Source organism: Haliotis rubra, unplaced genomic scaffold, assembly GCF_003918875.1.
Source record: "Haliotis rubra isolate DU_JTF1 unplaced genomic scaffold, ASM391887v1 Scf1, whole genome shotgun sequence".
NCBI lineage: Eukaryota > Metazoa > Mollusca > Gastropoda > Lepetellida > Haliotidae > Haliotis > Haliotis rubra.
Genome location: NW_025764891.1, coordinates 431,057 through 453,777, shown reverse-complemented (window position 1 = coordinate 453,777; position 22,721 = coordinate 431,057). Strand labels below are relative to the sequence as shown.

The 22,721-nt window shown below is 42.0% G+C and overlaps 1 protein-coding gene and 1 non-coding gene across 2 annotated transcripts in view; one reads left to right on the top strand and one right to left on the bottom strand.

Annotated features, from left to right (window-relative positions):
- The window catches only part of LOC124280434 (sodium- and chloride-dependent GABA transporter 2-like), a 35,823-nt gene that overhangs the window by 4,431 nt on the left and 8,671 nt on the right, over positions 1–22,721 (bottom strand). The window contains exons 2-9 of the mRNA XM_046716723.1: positions 13,250–13,381; positions 9,943–10,222; positions 8,371–8,503; positions 5,652–5,786; positions 4,764–4,867; positions 1,917–2,041; positions 971–1,083; positions 62–199 (exon numbers count right to left, since the gene is read on the bottom strand). Coding sequence (XP_046572679.1) covers positions 62–199; positions 971–1,083; positions 1,917–2,041; positions 4,764–4,867; positions 5,652–5,786; positions 8,371–8,503; positions 9,943–10,222; positions 13,250–13,381 — 1,160 coding nt within the window. The remainder of the gene's footprint in view (positions 1–61; positions 200–970; positions 1,084–1,916; positions 2,042–4,763; positions 4,868–5,651; positions 5,787–8,370; positions 8,504–9,942; positions 10,223–13,249; positions 13,382–22,721) is intronic.
- Trnap-ugg lies at positions 4,164–4,235 on the top strand. The gene has a single exon. It is a non-coding gene; the product is annotated as a tRNA-Pro (tRNA).

The window sequence follows — 22,721 nt, the reverse complement described above, 5'->3', positions numbered from 1 at the left end:
TACCGTTGCTGGTTTACATCTGTAACTGAAATTGGTCGGTCAAGAAAAAGGCTTTACTTACGTTTGTCACCATGGAAAGGCCGATAAGGAAAGATAAGAAACACACAATGCCGATGAAGATCTCTTTGCGGTAGCCCTTTCTGAGGTAGGAGGGATACTGGTCCACCACGGCCGTGATCACACCCTCAACACCCACGAACTACAAACAGAAACACACAGTACACAATCACTAGTTCACATCAACGATATGCATTACACAATAACTGCTCAGAGAACTATACAGATATAGAAACGTCATATAACAGAGAGGTTTTAGGGCTCCAGTAATGTCCTACATTTAAATGCAAGAAGCACGTCTATTATCTTTTGACCTTCTTCAAAATATGATTCTGATCACCCAGCAGTAAATGGGTACCCGGTAGGAGGGGATGTTACTGTTAACCTTCTAGCCACTCAAAATCCAGCTTGGGACGTATACTTCCAAATGAGAAAGAAAGTGCACACAAACCCAAAACACCTGGGGAAATGTTACAATGTTAGCCCTTTGAGCTTGCTTATGGATGGCGCTATAAAATATGCAAAGTATTATTATTATTATCATTTTCATTACACGTACACGAACTATACTGAAGAAGAAACTATAATCACGCAAACACGGACAGTCCACGCCCTATCTCGTTATCATCCCGGAAAATCATACAAAATGCATCAGCGGTAATAACCGGTTTTTAAATGTTCTCAAGTCTCCCTCTCTTTGCACTCCTCCTTCTTAACAAATAGTGAACTGTGTCAAAATTTTAATGATAGTTTGTTAAACAACATTTTTATTTTTAGGACATAAATTCTGCAAATAAATCACAGAGTTGGTCTGATTTTTTGATTATGATCAGCGTTTCATTGAGTATTATAAGTTTATTATTTTTCGAGTTAGATTGTAATTCATCGGTCCAATAGGATGGTCGCCACATACCTGACTGTCGAGACCCAGTAAGATGATCATGAGAAAGAAGAGGATGGACCACACAGGAGCCGCGGGCATCTGAGCCACAGCCTTAGGATAGGCAATGAAGGCCAGGCCCGGACCTGGATGAGATGAGACGGGAGTTAGTATACAAATCATTAAGTCAAAATATGTGAACATTTTTAAAGTACTTAAGGTGTTCTGAAATAAATTTATTTTACATCACATGTTCATAAGTTGCATAAAAAAAAGCTGTGCACAGTAATGCTGAAATAGTGATACACCAAAGAGTGTGGAAACATGTCATGGTACATGGAGTTGTCTCCCTTGGCCCATGAATTTGCCACTTGAAAGATTATACTTGTGTAGGGTAACTTCACCGAACATACAGACAAGATCCTATTTTCAAATGTTTTTTTTATGTTTATTCTGGTTTCAAAACCAAACAGTGGAAATGCCAAGTCTTAGGCAAAAAATTTGAATACTGTAAAATTTGAGAGAACCTGTCATACTGTACAACAACGGTTAGGAACAGGCACAACCTGGGCGTACATATGAACTACTAAACAAAACAAAATTTTTCTTTTGACTGCATTTATTATAACGTAATTTGAGAAAAGGATTTCTTTTACTCCTTTGAGTAGTATATGTTGTAGACACAGGAGAAAAATAGACCATTCAATGAAAATATCCACATGCATAGCGAATCTGGTATTGTGTAGCTCTCCCATGTCGTAAGACTAACGCGCTTAGTCTCTGAATATATATAATTTTGATTGTAACAAATAGATCCATTTAAATTGAAAAGGAACCCCAGGGAGACCAGAGATTCCTGAACCTGGAGAAATCTGGACTTGCTTCATTTAGAGCTTTAGAATTGCAGGGAGGGTTGGGCAGTAGGGAAAAATATTGTTGTTCAGGGACTGTGAGACAGACTACCATGTCGTCTGCTTACCTGATTCGGCCACGTCTTCTATAGATCTGCCCTGGGTCTTCGCCATGTAGCCCAAGATGGTGAACACGATGAAGCCGGCGAAGAAGCTGGTACCACTGTTGGTGAGTGCGAACAGGACCGCATCCCTGAAACACGGGTAGTGAGTGAGTGAAATGGGTTTGGCACCGCTTGACCAGTACTCCAGTCTTGAGATGTTAAAAGGGGAGCTTTCCCCTGCTGTTGTGATCAGACAAAACCATGCATATGTCGGCATATAGTCTACTGATGCGTGCTACAATCACACAGAAATCTTATCCTTCAGTTCGACGGATGCCTATCTGCATGAGTGAGTGAGTGAGTGTGTTTTTACACCGCTTTTAGCAATATTCCAGCAATATCGGCGGGGAACTCCAGAAATGGGCTTCACACATTGTACCCATGTGGGGATTCGAACCCAGGTCTTCATCGTGACAAGCGGACTCTTTAACTACTAGGCTACCCCACTGCTTCCCTCTGCATTAAGATCTGAGAACTCCTCCAAGCAAGTACTCATGTATGTATTCAGGTCAGTCTAATGGACATCTGCAACATGTAACGTATCTCCACATTGCGTCGTTTCACGCTGTGGTCAATGATATTTTAGCTTCTCTTCTGGAACTTGTAGAGTCTCGGATGGGCAAACCCGTGGTTGATAGCACGAGCAACGTTGATCTCATCACACAACCACCTGTCTGTTGTTTAACACCGCACTATTCCAGCTATATGACGCGGTCAGGTAAATAATGGAGCGAATCAGAACTTGTGAGACTGTTTAGAAATGAGTACAAATCTCTCTCGGTCCTTTATGCTAATCTGACATCTGAATTTGTCCTGAAAAATGTGATTCGTCCAAAGTAAGTAATCGAAGATACTAAGAATGAACAACACTTATCGCAGAATATTTTCGTCTTCATTTTTTTCCAGTCCGTTTGGCCCAAAGGCGGATCGATGAATTGCAATCCAATTCGAAAGCTAATAAACATATAATACTCAATGTAACGCTGATCATAATCAAAACATCAGATCAACTCTGTGATCTTTTTGCAAAATTTATGTCCTAAAAATTAAAAAGTTGTTTAATAAACTATCATTATCATTAAAATATTTACACAGTTCACTATTTGTTCTGAGGGAGGAGTGCAAAGAGAGGAACAGCCGGGTGTGCGAGAAAGGATGAAAGCACAGGTAAATGAATCAATGACTTTGTCGGCACTTGTGCGCGTGCTACACGTACACCTGGCTGTTCCTCTCTTTGCACTCCTCCCTCGTAACAAATAGTGAACTGTGTAAATATTTGGACATAAATTCTGCAAAAACTCACCGAGTTGGTCTGATGTTTTGATCATGATCAGCGTTTCATTAAGTATTACATGTATATTATATTTCGAGTTAGATTGCAATTCATGAGCCGTTTGAGCCAGCCGAACTATAAACGTTTTTCTTTCTTGAGTATCAAAGTTATAAGTGCCAAGGGATTTCAAAATACATAGAGTATCAACAGGTTCTGATTATAATATTTTAATTCATTTATATTTACAGCGATGGTAGCTATGTTTCTTAATGTAACTTTTTACAAATATGTAGTTGGCGAAATTAATGTGTGCTGCTGTTCTTTTCTTTTCTTTTTTCACACGTGATTTTTGTGAGTGGTGGTGGCTGGGGTAGGGGAGAATTCGGCGTAGGGTATGGATTCAAAGTGTTTGCAAAAAGTCTGACTGCATTACATTGTGTGGTGATTGTTCAAAGTGAAAAGGGGCGGTGTTCAAAGCGTTGAAACGCCGAAGCCCGGGTTCGAATCCCCACATGGCCCGTGTAATGCCCATTTCTGGTGTCCACCGCCTTGATGTTGCTGTAATATTGCTAAAAGCGGCGTAAAACCAAACTCAGTCAGTCAGTCAGTCAAAGTGAAAAGCTTTAATTGCCTGTGTAATGCACGTCTTCATATTCTAACATGAATCAAAGGTAGACAACTCGTGTTTCAGATAAATATCGAGTCCTTTAGTCGTTTCAGACAAAGGTAATGGGTTCACGTCGAAGTTTGCACATCCGTCGCAAGGCCGTCGTGTTTGCACATCTAGGTTAGACAGTGTAGAATTAAATGTAATGTTATGTTTTTATGTTAGTAAACACTTGTGTAAAGTTGCATTGTTTTGGCGGTTGCCTGTCGTGGACGCTTTCCTGCCTTTCTTAGCGATCTGGATCCTTAACATAGCCAGCTGAACCATGCGAGGCTCGTTGGTCTAGGGGTATGATTCTCGCTTTGGGTGCGAGAGGTCCCGGGTTCGAATCCCGGACGAGCCCTGCGAACTTTTGGTGTCTCGGATACAACATCGGCAGTGCAAATTGTGATTATGATATTTTATTTTGTTTTCAAACTTTACAGCAATTTACGAAGTTGAACTTAGAGAAGTGTGTTAAATCAATGATTTCAAAAGTATGGTTGAAAAATTTCTTAATTTTGAAATTCTTTGTCTAAAGGAGAGGTACAGTGTACAACTTTGAAATTTTTGTTCAACAAATAGCTTGTAAATTATTTGATGGATTGTTTTCAGATTTGGGGAACATTTCTTTGTCTATTGATAGGTGTCCCTAATGGTTATCTTGTCATGAATTGTTTCCAAATTTGGAACTATTCCTGTATTTGGCAATGTCTCACCCAGGTAGAACATTATTTATCTATTATCTAGCAGACCTAATTGTTCCGGGGCCTGCAGGTTTTTAACAAGTCTTATAAAGGGGTGTCAATGTCAGTTTAGTTGTGAGTCACGGTCGGGGGGTGTTAGTGAACCCTCCTCACATGTTTAGGCTTGTCGTTATCAGTAATATTACCTGTAGGAATTGTGATGGAACTTGTTGTAGGATCCAAGCGCTGTCAGCGCACCCAGTGATATGGAATAAGAGAAGAAGATCTGGGTCCCAGCATCCACCCACACCTGGAATAGCCATATAGGTATACACTATCCTTAAGTACCAGTCATGCACGGGAACATTTAACTGTTTAACATTGAAACACAAAAGCATCCTGATTTGTTTACGGGAAAAATGCCATGCGAAACTGTCTTTAAATAATTATGTAAATCTATCAGTAGTCTGTCGTACCCTGACACATTGTGTACGTACCCTGAAACATATATACCCAATGTAGCCCACAATACGTGGCTTGTCTATCTTTAAACTAAGATCTAGCCTCTGAAATGAACATATTTTACAGAAGAAAACTGTTCATAAAAAATAATTAGAAAATATAACTGACTGACTGACTGAGTTTAGTTTTACGCCGCTTTTAGCAATATTCCAGCAATATCACGTCTCACCAGAAATGAACACATTGTACCCAGAAGAATCGAACCCTGGTCATCGGCGTGACGAGCCAACGCTTTAACCACTAGGCTACCCCACCGCCCCTAGAAAATATAATGAAAAGGAGCCCAGAGACTTTCTTCATTTCCAGAGATTTGCCACATATTCTAGACTTGCATGGGTTTTCTTGGATATGTTTGTTTCAGGGTCTGTATGACAGAATAGTCTATTTTCTGAGCATGAATAAAGTCTTTGGGCTCCTTTTTATTTTATTTTATTTTATTTTCTGTAAACTGGGTTCATTTCAGAAACTAGACGTTAGTCCAATCTATGAGTGGAATCCGCTTAACCACAATCTTCACTTGAGTATGTACAGGTCTGAGTCATTTGAGGAACAAAAGGGGCAGATGAACGTACCTGAATGTCAGCTAGCTTAGCAACGTTTGGCTTCAGGTAAAAAATGACGCCGTCGTATGCGCCGTCGAGGAGGGCGTTTCTGATCAGCAGACACAGCATGAAGATGTATGGGGAAGTAGCAGTCACGTACATCACCTAGGGACAGAGTGAGGGAGTTCATTTGAAGAGCGTCACAACATACACATGTGACATATTTGCAACGTGAAAGGGGCCGGTCTGGTGCTCGGCAAAAATGGGATGAAAATGGGCTTTGAGTAAGTAAACACACACGTGCATATGATGCACGTCGATGTATAATCTTGAACATGGCGTTAAACACCATTTCACCTCACCGCTAAAGGGGGGTCAGTGCTCGGTCTGTTTGGCAGGCCCAGCAAACTTAAACTCTCTCATGCATCACCGATCACTTTATCGATAGAATGTGGTGTGGGGTCCTGTGCATAGAGAGCAGGTCACAAATCAGTTGAAGTTAAGCAACGTTGGGCACGGAGAGTCCTTGGCTTGGTGACTGTGTTTAGCACCTTGACTCCTGGGAGTTTCTAGCACTTCAGTCCTGCTCCACAACGAAGCACATTTGATACACGTGATCTCACCTTAGGAAAGTGAGTTAGTTCAAAATTATCTCTGTTCACCCAGCAGAAAATGGGTACCCGATGGGATAAGTCATGTGACTGTTAACCTTCTAGCGCCTTACAGGCGGCTTGGGTTATCCGGGTCATAATGTGCTGAGCTTTGATTGTTAGCGCTATGAGCATTATTATTATTATGTTCTTTATTCCTCCTGAGGAGAGTTACATCAGAAATCATGAGAATGTGAGAGAATATACAATTTCAAAAATGCGAAAATGCGAAAGAATGTACAATTTCGAGGATGCAAGAGAGTATACAATTTCAGAAATGCGAGAACGCGATGGAATGTACAATTTTGAGAATGCAAGAATTCTAGAGTATATACAATTTCAGGAATGCGAGAAGGCGAAGTGTGCAAGCATGCAAACTTGCAAGCCTGCTAGATTGTGTTCACAATCCAGTGGTTTACTGAATCATCAAACACAGTCTGAATAGTCCATTGATCAACATCGGAGCATAAATGTCATCATCACCTCCGTTCAGAGGTACTGGAGGTCGCCAGGATAAGAGGCAGCAAACCATATCCACATCATTCATGGTGTGAAGCGTCACACTCAGGTCTATTGGCTCAATGGATAGTATGCTGCACCACAACTCTTCTCGTTGTTGTTCGGTACATGTACACTGGCAGACTATATGTACCAACAGGTCTTCATAGTCCCTCTCACACAGTTTCCAGCTTCCCATTGCTAGTACTCCACTAGAGCAGCTACACGAGGACTTCTGGGTTAGAACTGGCCCCTAACAAAGTATGCTGATCTAGGGGGGAACCTAATTGATCGGGTGGTCAGGCTCCGCGTCTTGGTCGATGAAATGAAGGCAAGCTCATATTATCAACCACTGGATTGCATGTTCCAGACTTGACCATTTACAGACTAACTGACTGACTGACTGAGTTTGGTTTTACGCCGCTTTTAGCAATATTCCAGCAACATCACGGCGGGGGACACCAGAAATGGGCTTCACACATTGTGCCCATGTGGGGATTCGAACCCGGGTCTTCGGCGTGACGAGCCAACGCTTTAACCATTAGGCTACCCCACCGCCCCTACAGACTAACAGCATATTGTTGGCATATTGCTGACTGTGGCTTTAAACAGCACTACTCGCTCATTCAGGCTACGCAATACCCGGTTAATTGAGACAATACAAAAGGCAAAGATATAATGATCATACATTTTCCAAGAAAGCTTCTCGTGTGCCTGTTTTGACAAGCCATCAAGATATGAACTAAGATCCACTTGTTTAGTTTTCATGCATGTTTTTGAGAACATTCTGCAGTCATGTATGTTCACCTTTCAAGTCTCTCGTGAAAAATATATCTGTATGGGCATATGTTCGTTCAACCGTTAAACAACAACCGGTCTGGCGAGTTTCACCTTCCTGAGTTCACGGAGACCTGGAGTCATCTACAAGGTTCCACACACCTGAACACATCTGACCTTCATGCGTAACTGTCAACTATCCTGACATCTTTTCTAGCACCAGTACTAATTTATGCATCTGTACATCACATCTATGTAATGGTCTAGGGCCCATGTATGCCAGGGCTTAAGTGGAATTCTAACGTGGCCTAATTTAATGGTCTAGAGTTCGGGATATAGGTGGAATTATGACGGTGTCCATATGTGATTTATATCACCATTATATACTGTCAGCCGCTTCACCAGTCAACGTAATGGTTGAACGGCTTAATTCAACCTTTCTATAGGAGTGACACTTTGCGATAACCTCTTGCCCCTTAAGAGCTGGTTCTGGACCTGCGCACATGCCTACTTTATCTGGACTTTAGCTTCTTTCAGCAATATTCCAGCTTTATGTTGGCGGTCTGTAAGTAATCGAGTCTGACAATCAGACTATCCAGTGATGGTAATCAGAAGCATCGATCTAGGCATGATGGACATTATGACATGCAGCTAACGCGATTGGATGTGGATTCATGTGGAACAAATGAGTCGATATGTTTTCAAAGAAATTACTGGTTTGAGGCCGGGTATTATCATATTAAATCCAAACTAAAACATGATGACATTTACGTTTTTCTTTGAGATATTATAATAACTCATCAGTGTGTAGAGTACAGATATACCTTGCCCGATGACTTGATGCCCTTGCATATGCAGGCGTAGACGACGATCCAGGCGAAGATGAGGCAGAGGCAGAGATCCCACTTGATGCCACCCATGTCGTGCAATCCATCGGAGATTCCCAGAACCTTATGTCTGCAGGATACAGCGGCAGTTATAATAGTCACGGAACAATGACAATCGTAACAGTCATAATAGTCATGAGTCAATAATACTTGTAACAGTCAAGATACAATGGCTGCCATAAGTGTCATGAGTCAATAATACTCGTAACAGTCAAGATACAACGACAGTTATAATAGTCACGGAACAATCGACAATCGTATCGTAGTCATGATAGAATGGCTGCCATAAGTGTCATGAGTCAATAATACTTGTAACAGTCAAGATACAATGGCTGCCATAAGTGTCATGAGTCAATAATACTCGTAACAGTCAAGATACAACGACAGTTATAATAGTCACGGAACAATGACAATCGCATCATGATTCAATAATACTTGTAACAGTCAAGATACAATGGTTGCCATAAGTGTCATGAGTCAATAATACTCGTAACAGTCAAGATACAACGACAGTTATAATAGTCACGGAACAATGACAATCGCATCATGATTCAATAATACTTGTAACAGTCAAGATACAATGGCTGTCATAAGTGTCATGAGTCAATAATACTCGTAACAGTCAAGATACAATAACAGTCGCAACATTCAATATACAACGATAGTTATAATAGTCATGAGTCAATAATACTTACAACAGTGAAGATACAATAACAGTCGCAACAGTCAATATACAACGATAGTTATAATAGTCATGAGTCAATAATACTCGCAACAGTCAAGATACAATAACAGTCGCAACAGTCAATATACAACGATAGTTATAATAGTCATGAGTCAATAATACTCGTAACAGTCAAGATACAATAACATTCGCAACAGTCAATATACAACGATAGTTATAATAAACACGAGTCAATAATACTTATAACAGTCAAGATACAATAGCAGTCATAATAGTCACGAGTCAATAATACTTGTAACAGTCAATATACAATTAATTATTAAATAATACAATAGCAGGCAGTCATGATGCAAAAACAATATTAACAGTCAAGATAAAATGACAGTCATAATAGTCATGATTCAACAATACTTGATACAAAAACATGATACAAAAACAATCGTGACAGTCAAGCTACGATGTAAGTTAACAATTAAGATACAATGACTAATACAATAGCAGACAGTCATGATACACAAGCAATCGTAACAGCCATGTAATAATAACTGCCTTCGGGGTAGTTTTCTTGGAAGCCAAGACTGTACACTTTGAGACGAACAGCGGTGTTCTTGAGCCGTTGATCCGATTTCCATCACTTATTTTGCTTCATAATGCAGTATCATAAACAGTATCACGTATGTCAATATACATCACCTGCACCTCGTGTAGCTTATCAATCATCTGTGGTTTAACAGTATAAGCCACCACGGAGTGAATCTGTTATATCAATAAACCACTGAAAACACACACCAAAAAACCCACTTTCAATTCCTATAACTACTCACTCCCAGTATTCCGTCACGGGGTCTACAAAAGACCGAGTGATGTTAAGGTCAGTCAGGTTGGTGATGATGCTGTCGGGGTTGGTTGAGTTGGTGCCGTTGCCGGTCATAGCTGCTGTCACGAAGTTCTCGGAGCAGTTCTCGGTGTTCCAGTCGTGGTTGCAGGTTGCCCATGGCAACGTGGTGGTGAATGACGAGAACATGTAGTAGAAGGCCCAGCACAGAATCACGTTGTAGTAGCAGTTGAGGAGGAAGACGATGATGACGGTGGCCATACCGATACCTGTCCACATAAACACACATAAAATGTACCAGATACCATCGTGTTGCATTACAGGTGTCTAAAATCTAACCCGCGAAGATCCGAGTTAGAATTGATCTTCAGTAACCCATGCTTGTCGTAAGAGGCGACTAACGGGATCGGGTGGTCAGGCTCGCTGACTTGGTTGACACATGTCATCCTATCCCAAATGCGTACATCGATGCTTATGCTGTTGATCACTGGATTGTCTGCTCCAGACTTGATTATTTACAGACCGCCGCCATACAGCTGGAATATTGCTGAGTGCGGCGTAAAACAACAAAACCAGCCAATCTAGTATCTTCATTACATTATGGTAAATACCCCGGAACCATCATTCTTATGTTTCAGGGATATGGTGAACCAACAACTTACCCCTTGGCCCATTGCCGTGGTTCTTTGAAAGAGAATTACCCGCCCTAGAAATTCTTTCACGTCTCAAAACAAGGCAAACCAAGCGAAGCATATCGAGAGGGAGACCAAAGCCACGAAATGGGTCCAGAAATGATTAATTTCTAAACTGGACCCAATTTGAATACATGACACCTTTTATAGATAACAACTTCTGATGAAGGAGCAAGAATTAGCTCTGAAACGTCGTGTAAAGAATAGAAAAAGAACTTGTTATCCATAAAACGTGTCATGTATTCATGTTCATCTAACATCTAAATGCCTTTTAAAAACTGGACCCAATTTATAAATACATCTTTTGTGATGTTTTATGGGTTTCACCTCATTTGGGTTGGTAGGGTAATGAGTGAGTGAGTGAGTTGGGTTTTACGCCACTTTTAGCAATACTCCAGCAATATCACGGCGAGGGACACCAGAAATGGGCTTCACATATTGTACCCATGTTGGGAATCGAACCTGGGTCTTCGGCGTGACGAGCGAACGCTTTAACCACTAGGCTACCCTACCGCCCCGGTAGGTATTGAACAAGCAGATAAGTCAGGATTGCTGAAGAATAAGGTTGATCAGTCTGAATTCAGGCCATGCCAAAAGGATTTCGAAGATGTGATTGTGAAGTCTGTCTCCATAAAATGGCAACAGTTATGGGGGGTTGTTCTCGTGGATTACTAATGGACAAACTCTGGTCCTTTAGATACATTACAGATGCCGTCGTAAGAGACGTGATGAATCTGTATTTATCAGACTTAGTCACGGACACTGCGCACTAAATGTACACACAACTCTTGTTGATAAGGGCGTACAATTTCTATGTGAAACTTTATTATCACAAAGCACCTAGAAAAGTTTAACAATGTATATTGAAACGTCTTTGTTATCTGATCATAAGACAACATCTTAGGCGCTGTGCTCGAAAAGTGAAACATTTCCCCTGCTTGGGAAATGTTTCGGGGTCTACATGGTCGATTCAAAGCACAACAATGGAGTACGTGACTGCCGCAGGAACTCTTGACAATCTAATAATAAAGTCGTCTAGTGGAAATAAACATTAAGCCAAATATATGCGATGGTTTTGAGTCATTTCAACGTTTCCATTCTTTGTTAGAATTTCTGCTGAGTCATTGAACGAGCATTATATTTTTATTAAAAGGATTGCGGTTGCCTGAAGTTTAACACAACACTTGGCAAGTCGCCAGCGACATGACAGCGTCCTTAACATAAGCCAGAATAGATTCAAGCCAGTGACTTTGACAGCCTGAGCATCGTCCGACGTCGACGCTACACATTCGTCCATGTCACCGGTGCTGACCATCCAGTTCATTCAATCATCAAACAGATCGCGTGGACTCCACTCTTACCCGGATCCTACACGTTATGTACAAAGAAATGATAGAGTAGATGCAAAGTTAATATATGTATACTGCCTCGTAGTTTATTTATCATAAAAATATTCATTGTAAACCTGAGTAAAGTACATTCAAATGTAATGAAGTTTGTTTCCAACCTATTCCTGATAAATGTTTCATGTTTCGAAAAATAAAGGAGAGATCTGGGCAGCAATGGTACAGTAAACTTTATTTCAGTTTCATCATGACGGAAAGGAAAGCCTAAAGCCAACCTTTTTACCATTTTGGTGAAACCTACGATGACGTGTATGTAAACAAGGGATATTGATCAGGGTGCCGGTGTACAAAGCGATCTTTGCGCAAAGGTGACCGTAACAAAGACTTAAGGTAGTGTTAGCGTTAAGGTTGTTTTGTACAACGACACCCAGGTTTGTGGGAATCGAACCATCGTTCAGGGGATTCTGGAAGGGCGGCAGGTGAGGTGAGGTGAGGTGAAATTGGGTTTAACGTCGTGCTTGAGAATATTTCGCTCATATGACGACGTGCATGCCTGTGTATTGGTATGTGCGGCTGCTTGTACTAGCCCAGACTTCAGCTGGTTTTATAGTGCTAGCTCACTGAGATACCATGCCGCAGTGAAGCATGAATGCCCCACTCAGACACATTATACTGACTCCGAGCCGACCAGTCCTTGTTGTACCCATTAATGCCGAGCGCCAGGCAGGGACAACAAGTATCATATTTTAACGTCTTTTGGTATGACGCTGTCGGGGATCGGACCCGCGACCTTCCGCTCTCCGGGCGGACGCTCTAACCACAACACCACGGAGGCGGTCTGGAGGGGCGGCAGGACGACGGAAAGCTGTCAACACTCCAAGGTGCAGATATACAGTTCACACGATCCCTTGGCGGACACATATCATGTTGTAATTATAAAACTTGCGACATTTGTCTAATAGTATCATTTGAAACCAAATTTTGAGTTTGTATTCTAATACAGGCACTCTGTGCACAAGTGAATGTTTGATAATATTTCTGTACATATCAAATGTCAATCATAAATGACATTGTCCTGTATGTAAATGCTAACATGTTTTATGTTTGATTCAATTCACATATCCATAATCTTCGGATTCATTTCTGGAGGAAATAAAGAATCTCTTTCTCATACAGAGGCCTACGGTGCCTTACACAACTGAACCAACTGATAACCGTTAACGTGTGCCGATAAATGCATTATGTTATCACCCCTTACCTTGCAGCAGAGGTACAACGTTCCATGCCTTCAGACCTCCGACGCCCATGAACTGACCAAGGGCGACCTCCAGGTAGAAGAGCGGGATACCCCCGAAGATGACACATAGGAAATACGGAATGAGGAAGGCACCTGCAACAGAATCATACAATATTACGAAAAATTATTTTGTAGATGAAATGCAGTTTGCGTTGATAGATTTTGTAGGAAGGTATGTTTGGGCAATTGCGAAGGAAAAACTCCAGATCCACAGTGTGGAGGGACGGTGGGGTAGCCTAGTGGTTAAAGCGTTCGCTTGTCACGCCGAAAAAACCCGGGCTCGATTCTCCACATGGGCACAATATGTGAAGCCCATTTTTGGTGTCCACCGCCATGATATTACTGACAGCGGCGTAAAACTAAATTCACTCACTCACTCACTCACTCACTCACTCGCTCGCTCGCTCACTCACTCACTCACTCACTCACTCACTCACTCACTCACTCACCCACCCACCCAAAACCCACTCACTCACTCACTCACTCACTGTGGAACGTTACCTAAGCAAGTTAAAACAAAAGTCCTAGCTAACAGGAATAACTACAAGAGAATGATTTCAAGGGCCCAAGGGCTCGGATGCTCCGGTCCCAACTTCCAGCGTTTAAAACTTCATATAATCGCCAAATTTAATAGCCGTCCCCAGACCCTCTATTGAAGAAAAGGGTACTCGTCTCTGTTTCTTATGCTAATCTTCCGTCACGTTCCACCTGTGATGGTTGACACAATGTCATGCAATACCTCAACGTTAGTATATAGACCTAGATCTGAAGTTTCCCTAGTGGCTTATAAACTTTAGTGGTGTCGGGTTAGTAGTGGATGTCCGGAGCGAGTAGTTGAGAAGATTTGGTGACGGCTCATGAAAGAGAAGTTAAGATGTAGATATATTTGAGGACATGTTGTGCGTTTCACGGATGCATCTTCATTGGGCAGCTACTGTATCCGTTCGTGTTCCTGGTATCAGATGGAACGTGTATGTCATTACTGTTGAGTAGTTGTGGCTGCTGGAGCTCTAAAGATGTAGTTAGGCTTTGTGTGATGGTCGGCAGTCGCATTGGAGCCGGGAGGATGGCGTAGTGACGTCAGGTTGGGCATAGAGGTAGACGTTTAGGTGGACGCCAGGGTGAGCGTCAGGTTGGACGCCGGGGCTGTATGTTAATGACATGTCAGGATTGATGTAGGGTCGGATGCTTAAGGTAAAGACCAGGTTGGGCGTACGAGTGATGAATGTTAATGCTGATGTCATGATGGACGTATGGTGAAGAGCTAACTGGACGCAGGGGTGAATGTTAAGATACAGGTCAGGATTGATGTAGGGTCGGATGCTTAAGTTAAAGACCAGGTTGGGCGTACGAGTGATGAATGTTAATGCTGATGTCATGATGGACGTATGGTGAAGAGCTAGTTGGGCGCAGGGGTGAATGTTAAGATACAGGTCAGGGTGGGGGGTCAGGTTGTAAGTGTGGTGTAGAGTGAGGTCCAGGTTGGACATAGGGACGAGCGTCAATGTACATGGCAAGGTGTGGGTGATAGAACGTCTTCGACGATTGATTGGCTGACTGTTGTTCGGTAATATTCCAGTTATATCGCATCGCTTCTTTGAGTGGCATTTTAGTTGGGAAGTACAATATAGAACAAACTTTATGGATAACAACTTCTTTTTATTGGTGAGTGCGACGTATACCGCATCGGTTTGTAAATAATCGCGTCTGGACCAGAAAATCCAGTGATCAGCAGAATGGACATCGATCTACGCAACTGGTATACGATGACATGTGTCAACCAAGTCAGCGATCCTGACCACCCGATCCGATAATCGCCTCTTACGACAAGCATTGGGATGTATGTGTTTCCGTGTGCAGGACTGACTATAGCAATATAAAGAGATTTGACTCTTGCACGTGTTTCTGTTTTAAAGGAACCAATAACTAATTTCGCTGAAATAAAGCAAATAGCGCGTAATTCTGTACCATTGTAGTTTCTTCCATCAAACTTGGTTTCTTTGATTGCTAATACGAAGTGCAGGGTAACAGTTGCAAGGATTTAGGATGTTCTAGGATTTAGTGTTTCAGGATGTTTTACATTCCTACAATCAACATTACTACAGGTACACAATCCTTAGAGCGAAACATCCGTGTTGACATTCTTAGGACACTTGTGCAGTTCTATGTACGAACCCTAAACCTTGCAGAGTACAGTACGTGCAAGCTTGGCACGCATGTGTGCAACAGTTACCACTTTGATATTTAAGGTGGCCGTGTAGTAGCAATTCGGAAAAATGTCATCACTAAACCTGTTCATCCTTTCTTGTGGTATATCTCTTACTTACCCGTGAAGGTCCGGGTTAGAACATTGATCTGCAGTTACCCATGCTTGTCGTAAGAGGCGACTAACGGGATCGGGTGGTCAGGCTCGCTGACTTGGTTGACACATGTCATCGGTTCCCAATAGCCCAGATCGATGCTCATGCTGTTGATCACTGGATTGTCTGTTCCAGACTTGATTATTTACAGACCGCCGCCTTATAGCTGGAATATTGCTGAGTGCGGCGTAAAACTAAACTCATTCACTTACTTGGACTAGGTGGCCCTTATTGTGGTATGTCTAGTACAACTTGGGATACGCAGCTATTATTGTGACATGTCTCTTAGAACTTGGACTAGGCAGCCCTTATTTTGGAAAGTGTCATAAAACATGGAGTTGGTAGCCCCTGTTTCGGCATGTAAAACCTTGTAAAACCTAGCCTACGCAGTCACTGTTTTGGTATGTAACATTTTGTAAAACCTAGCCTACACAATCCCTGTTTCGGAATGTAAAACCTTGTAAAACTTAGTCTACGCGGACGTTGTTGTGGTATGTCCAACAACACTTGGTCTACACGGTCTTATTGTAGCACGTTTCAGGGAAATGACACCTAAGACTGACACAGCCCTGGCGTCATACATCTCCGAATAATTCGAGAATACATCGCCCCTCCCCCAACGCCCATCTCCACCCAACACAAACAGTCACAAGTAATTCCCTACTGTGACGATTCAAAACTGCAGCTGCGTTGTCACCTGCAAGACAACCTCTAAGAGCGCCGTCACCCTTTAGACAACATTACACATCTTTGAGCAACTCCCGCCGGATCGGCGTAACAAGGCGGAAGGCCCGCATTAACTGCACCACTGTGGCGAGGCTCACAAGTGTGGCCCTGACAAACCAAGGCAATCAATAAAGTAAACTTGAGATTCGAACCAGCAACCGTTGCTTCCTGCCTAACCTACTGGACTCATGTTGTAGCGTTTGGCCAGCTGTAGCGGAGGTACTTAAGGTATTTAATTCGTAGAAACCACAACTGTATTGTTAACTAAAACCTAGGTCGTAACTGCAACCACCCAACGTGTTATGTTTCTAATAAAGACCCGCCATGCACTAACTGCACATTGCGGCTACCGTAAGTCTCACGTATGGGATCTCACTTTCTGACAAACAAACTAGGCGGATCACAAAGACAGCCACGGTATAAAACCCCCAACAAATCCAGTCTCGGATTGCGTGCTTTGCATAGATAAATCTTATATCACCCGATATATATATTGTGCATGGGACTCTGTGTCTGGGCGAATATACAAAAGCATCCATACACACAAGAGAATGTGATCATTCATCTTGTATTCACAACAAACATTGTACACAAGAGTCGTCACGTCATAGACAGCTTACGTGACGTTGGTTGAAATACAAACTCCCAACCCCGACATTCCCAATCCACTCAGCCCTGTATGCAAAACGTAATGAAGCGAGTCAAGGTTATACAAGGTATACACTCTCGCTTGGCACCTTTTACATTCAAACAGAAATATTGTTTCTATCAAAATTATTTATTTTCATACACTAAGCGTTAGTCTAATGAATTGTGAAACAGACATTGAGTCGAGACAAAACAAGACTGACTGTAAGTCTCTGAATGTATATAATATTGATGTCAACAAATAGACCTATTCAAATTGAAAAAGAGCCCCAGCGAGATGGGCGATTGAACCTCTGGAGTGTAGACTTGCTTCAGTTAGGCAGGGATAATCTACAACGTTATATAGTCTCCCTGATGTAGGGCTTTAGCTTTGCAGGGCGGGCTAGGCAGTAGGGAAAATAATGTGGTTCAGGGGCTGTGAGACAGACTACATTGCAGGGAGGGCTGGGCAGTAGGGAAAATAGTGTGGTTCAGGGGCTGTGAGACAGACTACATTGCAGGGAAGGCTGGGCATTAAGGCAAATAATACGGTTCAGGGACTGTGAGACAGACTACATTGCAGGGAGGGCTGGGCAGTAGGGAAAATAATACGGTTCAGGGACTGTGAGACAGACTACATTGCGGGGAAGGCTGGGCAGTAGGGAAAATAATGTGGTTCAGGGACTGTGAGACAGACTACATTGCAGGGAGGGCTGGGCAGTAGGGAAAATAATACGGTTCAGGGACTGTGAGACAGACTACATTGCAGGGAGGGCTGGGCAGTAGGGAAAATAATACGGTTCAGGGACTGTGAGACAGACTACATTGCAGGGAGGGCTGGGCAGTAGGGAAAATAATACGGTTCAGGGACTGTGAGACAGACTACATTGCAGGGAGGGCTGGGCATTAGGGAAAATAATGTGGTTCAGGGACTGTGAGACAGACTACATTGCAGGGAGGGCTGGGCATTAGGGGAAAATAATGTGGTTCAGGGACTGTGAGACAGACTACATTGCAGGGAGGGCTGGGCATTAGAGAAAATAATGTGGTTCAGGGACTGTGAGACAGACTACATTGCAGGGAGGGCTGGGCATTAGAGAAAATAATGTGGTTCAGGGACTGTGAGACAGACTACATTGCAGGGAGGGCTGGGCATTAGAGAAAATAATGTGGTTCAGGGACTGCGAGACCGACTAGACAAAAGGTTGCAACATGGCGGAGAGAGCATGATGTGACTCATCGCCGTTTCACGGTAGGACAAACATACCACACCGGAGCTGACACAGGGTGTCGACATTCATAAGTCAGTCAGCATCCTGGACGTCTTGTCCGGCTCGACGCGGCTAACATGTCTACAGTGGCTACACTGCCTGTTGAGAGGTCAAGAGGGCAAACCCCGCTCACTCCCAGGGACCAGATGAAGTACAGCGAGTCACCCGTACTTCGAACTAAAGGGAGGCTCTACACATGATCATACTTACAGCTCTCCCTTAAAACGCTGTAAACACTTTGAGTTGGGAGGCAAGAAAAGGAAAGGATCATGTTCTTCATATGTCTATCTTTGGGTACATTTATGAATACATATAACATTAAATACAAGTTCTATATTATTAAGGACTCACTTATATAGTATATAAAGTATATACATACATTGGGTTTGTATACGCTGCAAATCTATGTAGCCAATCATACCACGTGATAACTTGCAATAAGTAATTAATCAATATTGCAGCTAACACTGAACGCGCGTGAAAGGTGAACTCGTGTTTGAAGCTTTAACGAACAACCCGTTAAAATAACTTTGCTCTAAACATGATCTAAAACTAATTCTGTTTGGGAAAAAGAAGAACAAATGATTTTTATCATATACATGTACTTTTAAAACTCGTTAATCTTGTCTATCCCTCTATAGTGATTGTAACGTCAAAGCATCGGTGGACAGACAATAAGCCCACTGGGATAAAAAGCCCTCGGACAAAAAAACCCTAGGCTAAATGCCCCCAGGACAAAAAGCCCTTGCAAATTTCAACCCATAGGATAAAACACCCTCGGTGTATATTTTGAGTTGACACGTGATAACATGATGTTTTCTAAGCAATTCCTCCCACTGCTGATAGTTGTTACAGGCTCCTCGGTGACGATGTTGTTATTGTAACAATGGAATGAAGTCTGCTAAATGTTGTTTCAGAGAACTGGCTTAAATTGGCCACTTCCTCTTATGTTTGATTTCGTTGGCCAGGTACTCATTGTGGTATGTCAATGAACATGGTGTTTATTAAGATGGTCAGCGCTATTATTATTTAAATAAATTGCTGATTTCCTGCTACCTTCTTTAAAGTTTGGAATCCAGCGGTCGGCTATTGGTGACGGTGTTCACAGCATTCGCTGTTGACTGGTATAGGACACAATATTAGACTGGTAAGAACTGTAGTACAAGTATCAACTGCACAACTGCATTATGTGCTTGGTGATTTACATTTGTGAAGTATGTGCTATTACATATGCTATTTAACGTTATATTATCTTGTATTCTCGTGGGAATGAAAAAAAGATTTGTTGGTATTCTATTACATCTCGTCATTGAGGACCTTTTGTCCTACTCATTGAGGGCTTTTTGTCATGGGGGCATTTAGCCTAGGAGTGTTTTGTCTGAGGGTGTTATGTCCTTGTGGACCTATTGTCCTACCACCAAAACAACAATATCCCTATTCTAATAACAAAGCCATTAACTTCTCAATCTTCCTATTTTCTGGAACGGATACCGTCCGGTTTAAGAAGGTTTCCCTTCTAACATATCATGTTACTTTGGATACAGCATGGACTATTGTGTGCAGCCAATGGTAAACAGTGTGTGGAGGCTGACACTATATGGCGATTACACGAACATAAGCTGTCCCGCGATACTAGGCACACAATGGGTATTTGTGCTTCATGTGATCACGAGGTGACACCTGCGTTGTTGTTTGTACTGTCAACCAAATCTCAAGCAAACAAGAATCTGCCGACTGGATATTACATTCAGGATTACCATAAGGTCCGACGTATTACGTGAACTCCAATCTATAATTCCAGTCTATGTCTTTCAGGGGGTAGTAGGGTAGCCTAGTGGTTACAGCGTCCGCTCGTCACGTAGAAGACCCGCGTTCGATTCCCCACATGGGTACAAGGTTTGAAGCACATTTCTAGTGTCCCCCGCCGTGATATTGCTGGAATATTGCGGAATATAAGCGGCGTAAAACCATACTCACTCACTATGTTTTTAAGAAAGCAAACAGCTTAAAGAAGTCACGACAACTTGTTTGATGTAAATGTCACATGTTTTGTAAATACTGTTAAACAAGTTTTATTTGTATATATAAACGATGTAATTTTTCCAATTACAGAAATATATAATGTTATTGCAAGGTATTCCAGCCTAAATCATTAACACAAGTGATTCGTGATTTTTATCATATACATTTAAAACTCGTTAATTGTAGAGTTCGAGGGAAGATATTTGATATTCACACCGAAGCAAGGAAAGAAGTGCCACTGTGCTTCACCTATCTACGTTTCAAGATGAAGGCTCATACTCAAAGAGCTCTGTTTTGAACGAGGAATGCTGCAGTGTGAAGGGCGTGGGCTAAGTTATTCATTCCCTTTGTAGAACTGGGATATCATGGTCTTTTCGTGGCCTCAGTTTAGATTATTACTCACGGCTGACTGACTCACCAAGATAAGGATTCACCATGTTATGATACAATTCTCTACGAAGTTGCCACCATTTAGCTGGAATATTGCCGAGTGCGGCGTAAAACTAACCTCACTCACTCACTCTACGAAGTTATATCTTGCGTTAAGTGTCACATTAAGATGCTACCATACCCTGGCGAACGTGGCAGTGCTTTATCTACAGGCGAAACCTAGATCATCAAGTGGCGCGCTTGTACGTATGGCCGAATAATGGGCCCTATACACTAAAGTGCCCACGATATGACGTTGCTGGTGAACGTCTTACACGTCGTGGACAGCTACTTATGACGTCGACCCCCAATTTCACCGGTCCAGGCCATCTTTTAGTTTACATATTTCCCGTTGTAAAGAAACAATAAAATGTACACGGTAAAATAATAAAATAATAATAATAATAAAAAGACGTAAACCCTAACGTACAATACATACAACGTAAAGGTAGGCGTACTACATGAAAAGAAAGGGGCGCGAGCATGCGTGTGCGTGTATCTGTGTGTTCTGTACAGCCGGTATAGAGGACTTCCACTGTACTTAACTTGGGTTTTAGCAGACAGGATCTATTACTACCAAAACCAAGTGGCAGCACTCACTAAATGCACAGTGACAAAACGCAGGTTTAATGTTTCTAATGCAGCTACTTGCACTTCCTGTGATGATTGTGATAGTAACGAGCCGTATCTCCACATTCGTTTCTACTGATGTAAGATTATATGATGTGTGATGTTGTCAAATGTTGCCATGAAAAGACCAAGATATCCCAGTGCTACATACAAGCGATCACATGTCATTCAACAGAAACCTATCTCTAATGCAAAACAGGCCTGATAATTTACGATATTATTTTGAGCTCCTGAAAATAGACTTGGTGAGTGAGTTGGGTTTTACGCCGCTTTTAGCAATATTCCAGCAATATCACGGCTGGGGACACCAGAAATGGGCTTCACACATTGTACCCATGTGGGGGATCCAACCCTAAAAAATAGACTAGGAATTACTCACAAACAATATTCCCTAAGTCCAAACCAATCAACCATTTCCGTATGTTCGATGCTTCGCACTAGCTAAAAACCTTCCATCGTTGCTAAGATATGTGTTCAATGTACAGTTATTTCTTCTTTATGTAATAAAACAACGATACATTTTACATGAAGTCAATATCTGGATCAACCATAGGCGCTTGCTAATGTTTATAAGAATGACCTATATATAAGATGTATCTTATAATATATAGGTCATACTTATAAACATATCAGAGTCAAGCGCCTATGGGATCAAGCTTTGGTCGATGTTGTTTTCTTTCGATCCATAAACAGAGGCATTGGTCTCATATACGTCTATAAGTTGTTAATATCAGACTCTGTGTTTCGTTAGCTAACGGATATCTTGTTATGCCAGACATGAGTTGGGTCAGTTGTGTCGGTACTGGCTTGATTAAAGAGTGGGTATACTCACAGGCAAATTGTAGCGCACTTAGGGTTGCGCAACAAAGAGAAAATGACCAGTCTTTCCAAAGAGAAAATGACCAGTCTTTCCTTATGGAAAGACTGGTCCTTTTTCTCTTTGTTGCGCAACCCTAAGTGCGCTACAATTTGCCTGTGGTATACTGTACGGTAGGATCCAGGGTTCAAAAGTTTACACCGTAGTAAAGAAGACCACTTCATCTGTAGGAATATTGGTTAACGGCCACCGAGAATGTTTGCTTTGACACTTAGGCTACATATTAATACCGCTTGTCCTTTGTAGTCGTCTTATGTGCATGGTACTCTATCTATGCAAGCAACGATACTGTGCTGACTATCAGGTCGACACGGGTTTCGAACCCATGACAGGCTGAGCCTGACACGACGAAGAAATGCGGCAAAACTTAAAATATATGACCTTCATTAACACCATGTGCTCGCATCTACTTGCATAACATTATATTTTGAGTTATATTATAGCCAAACCTACCATGTATTATGGTATGCTGTAAACTATGTTTATAACAA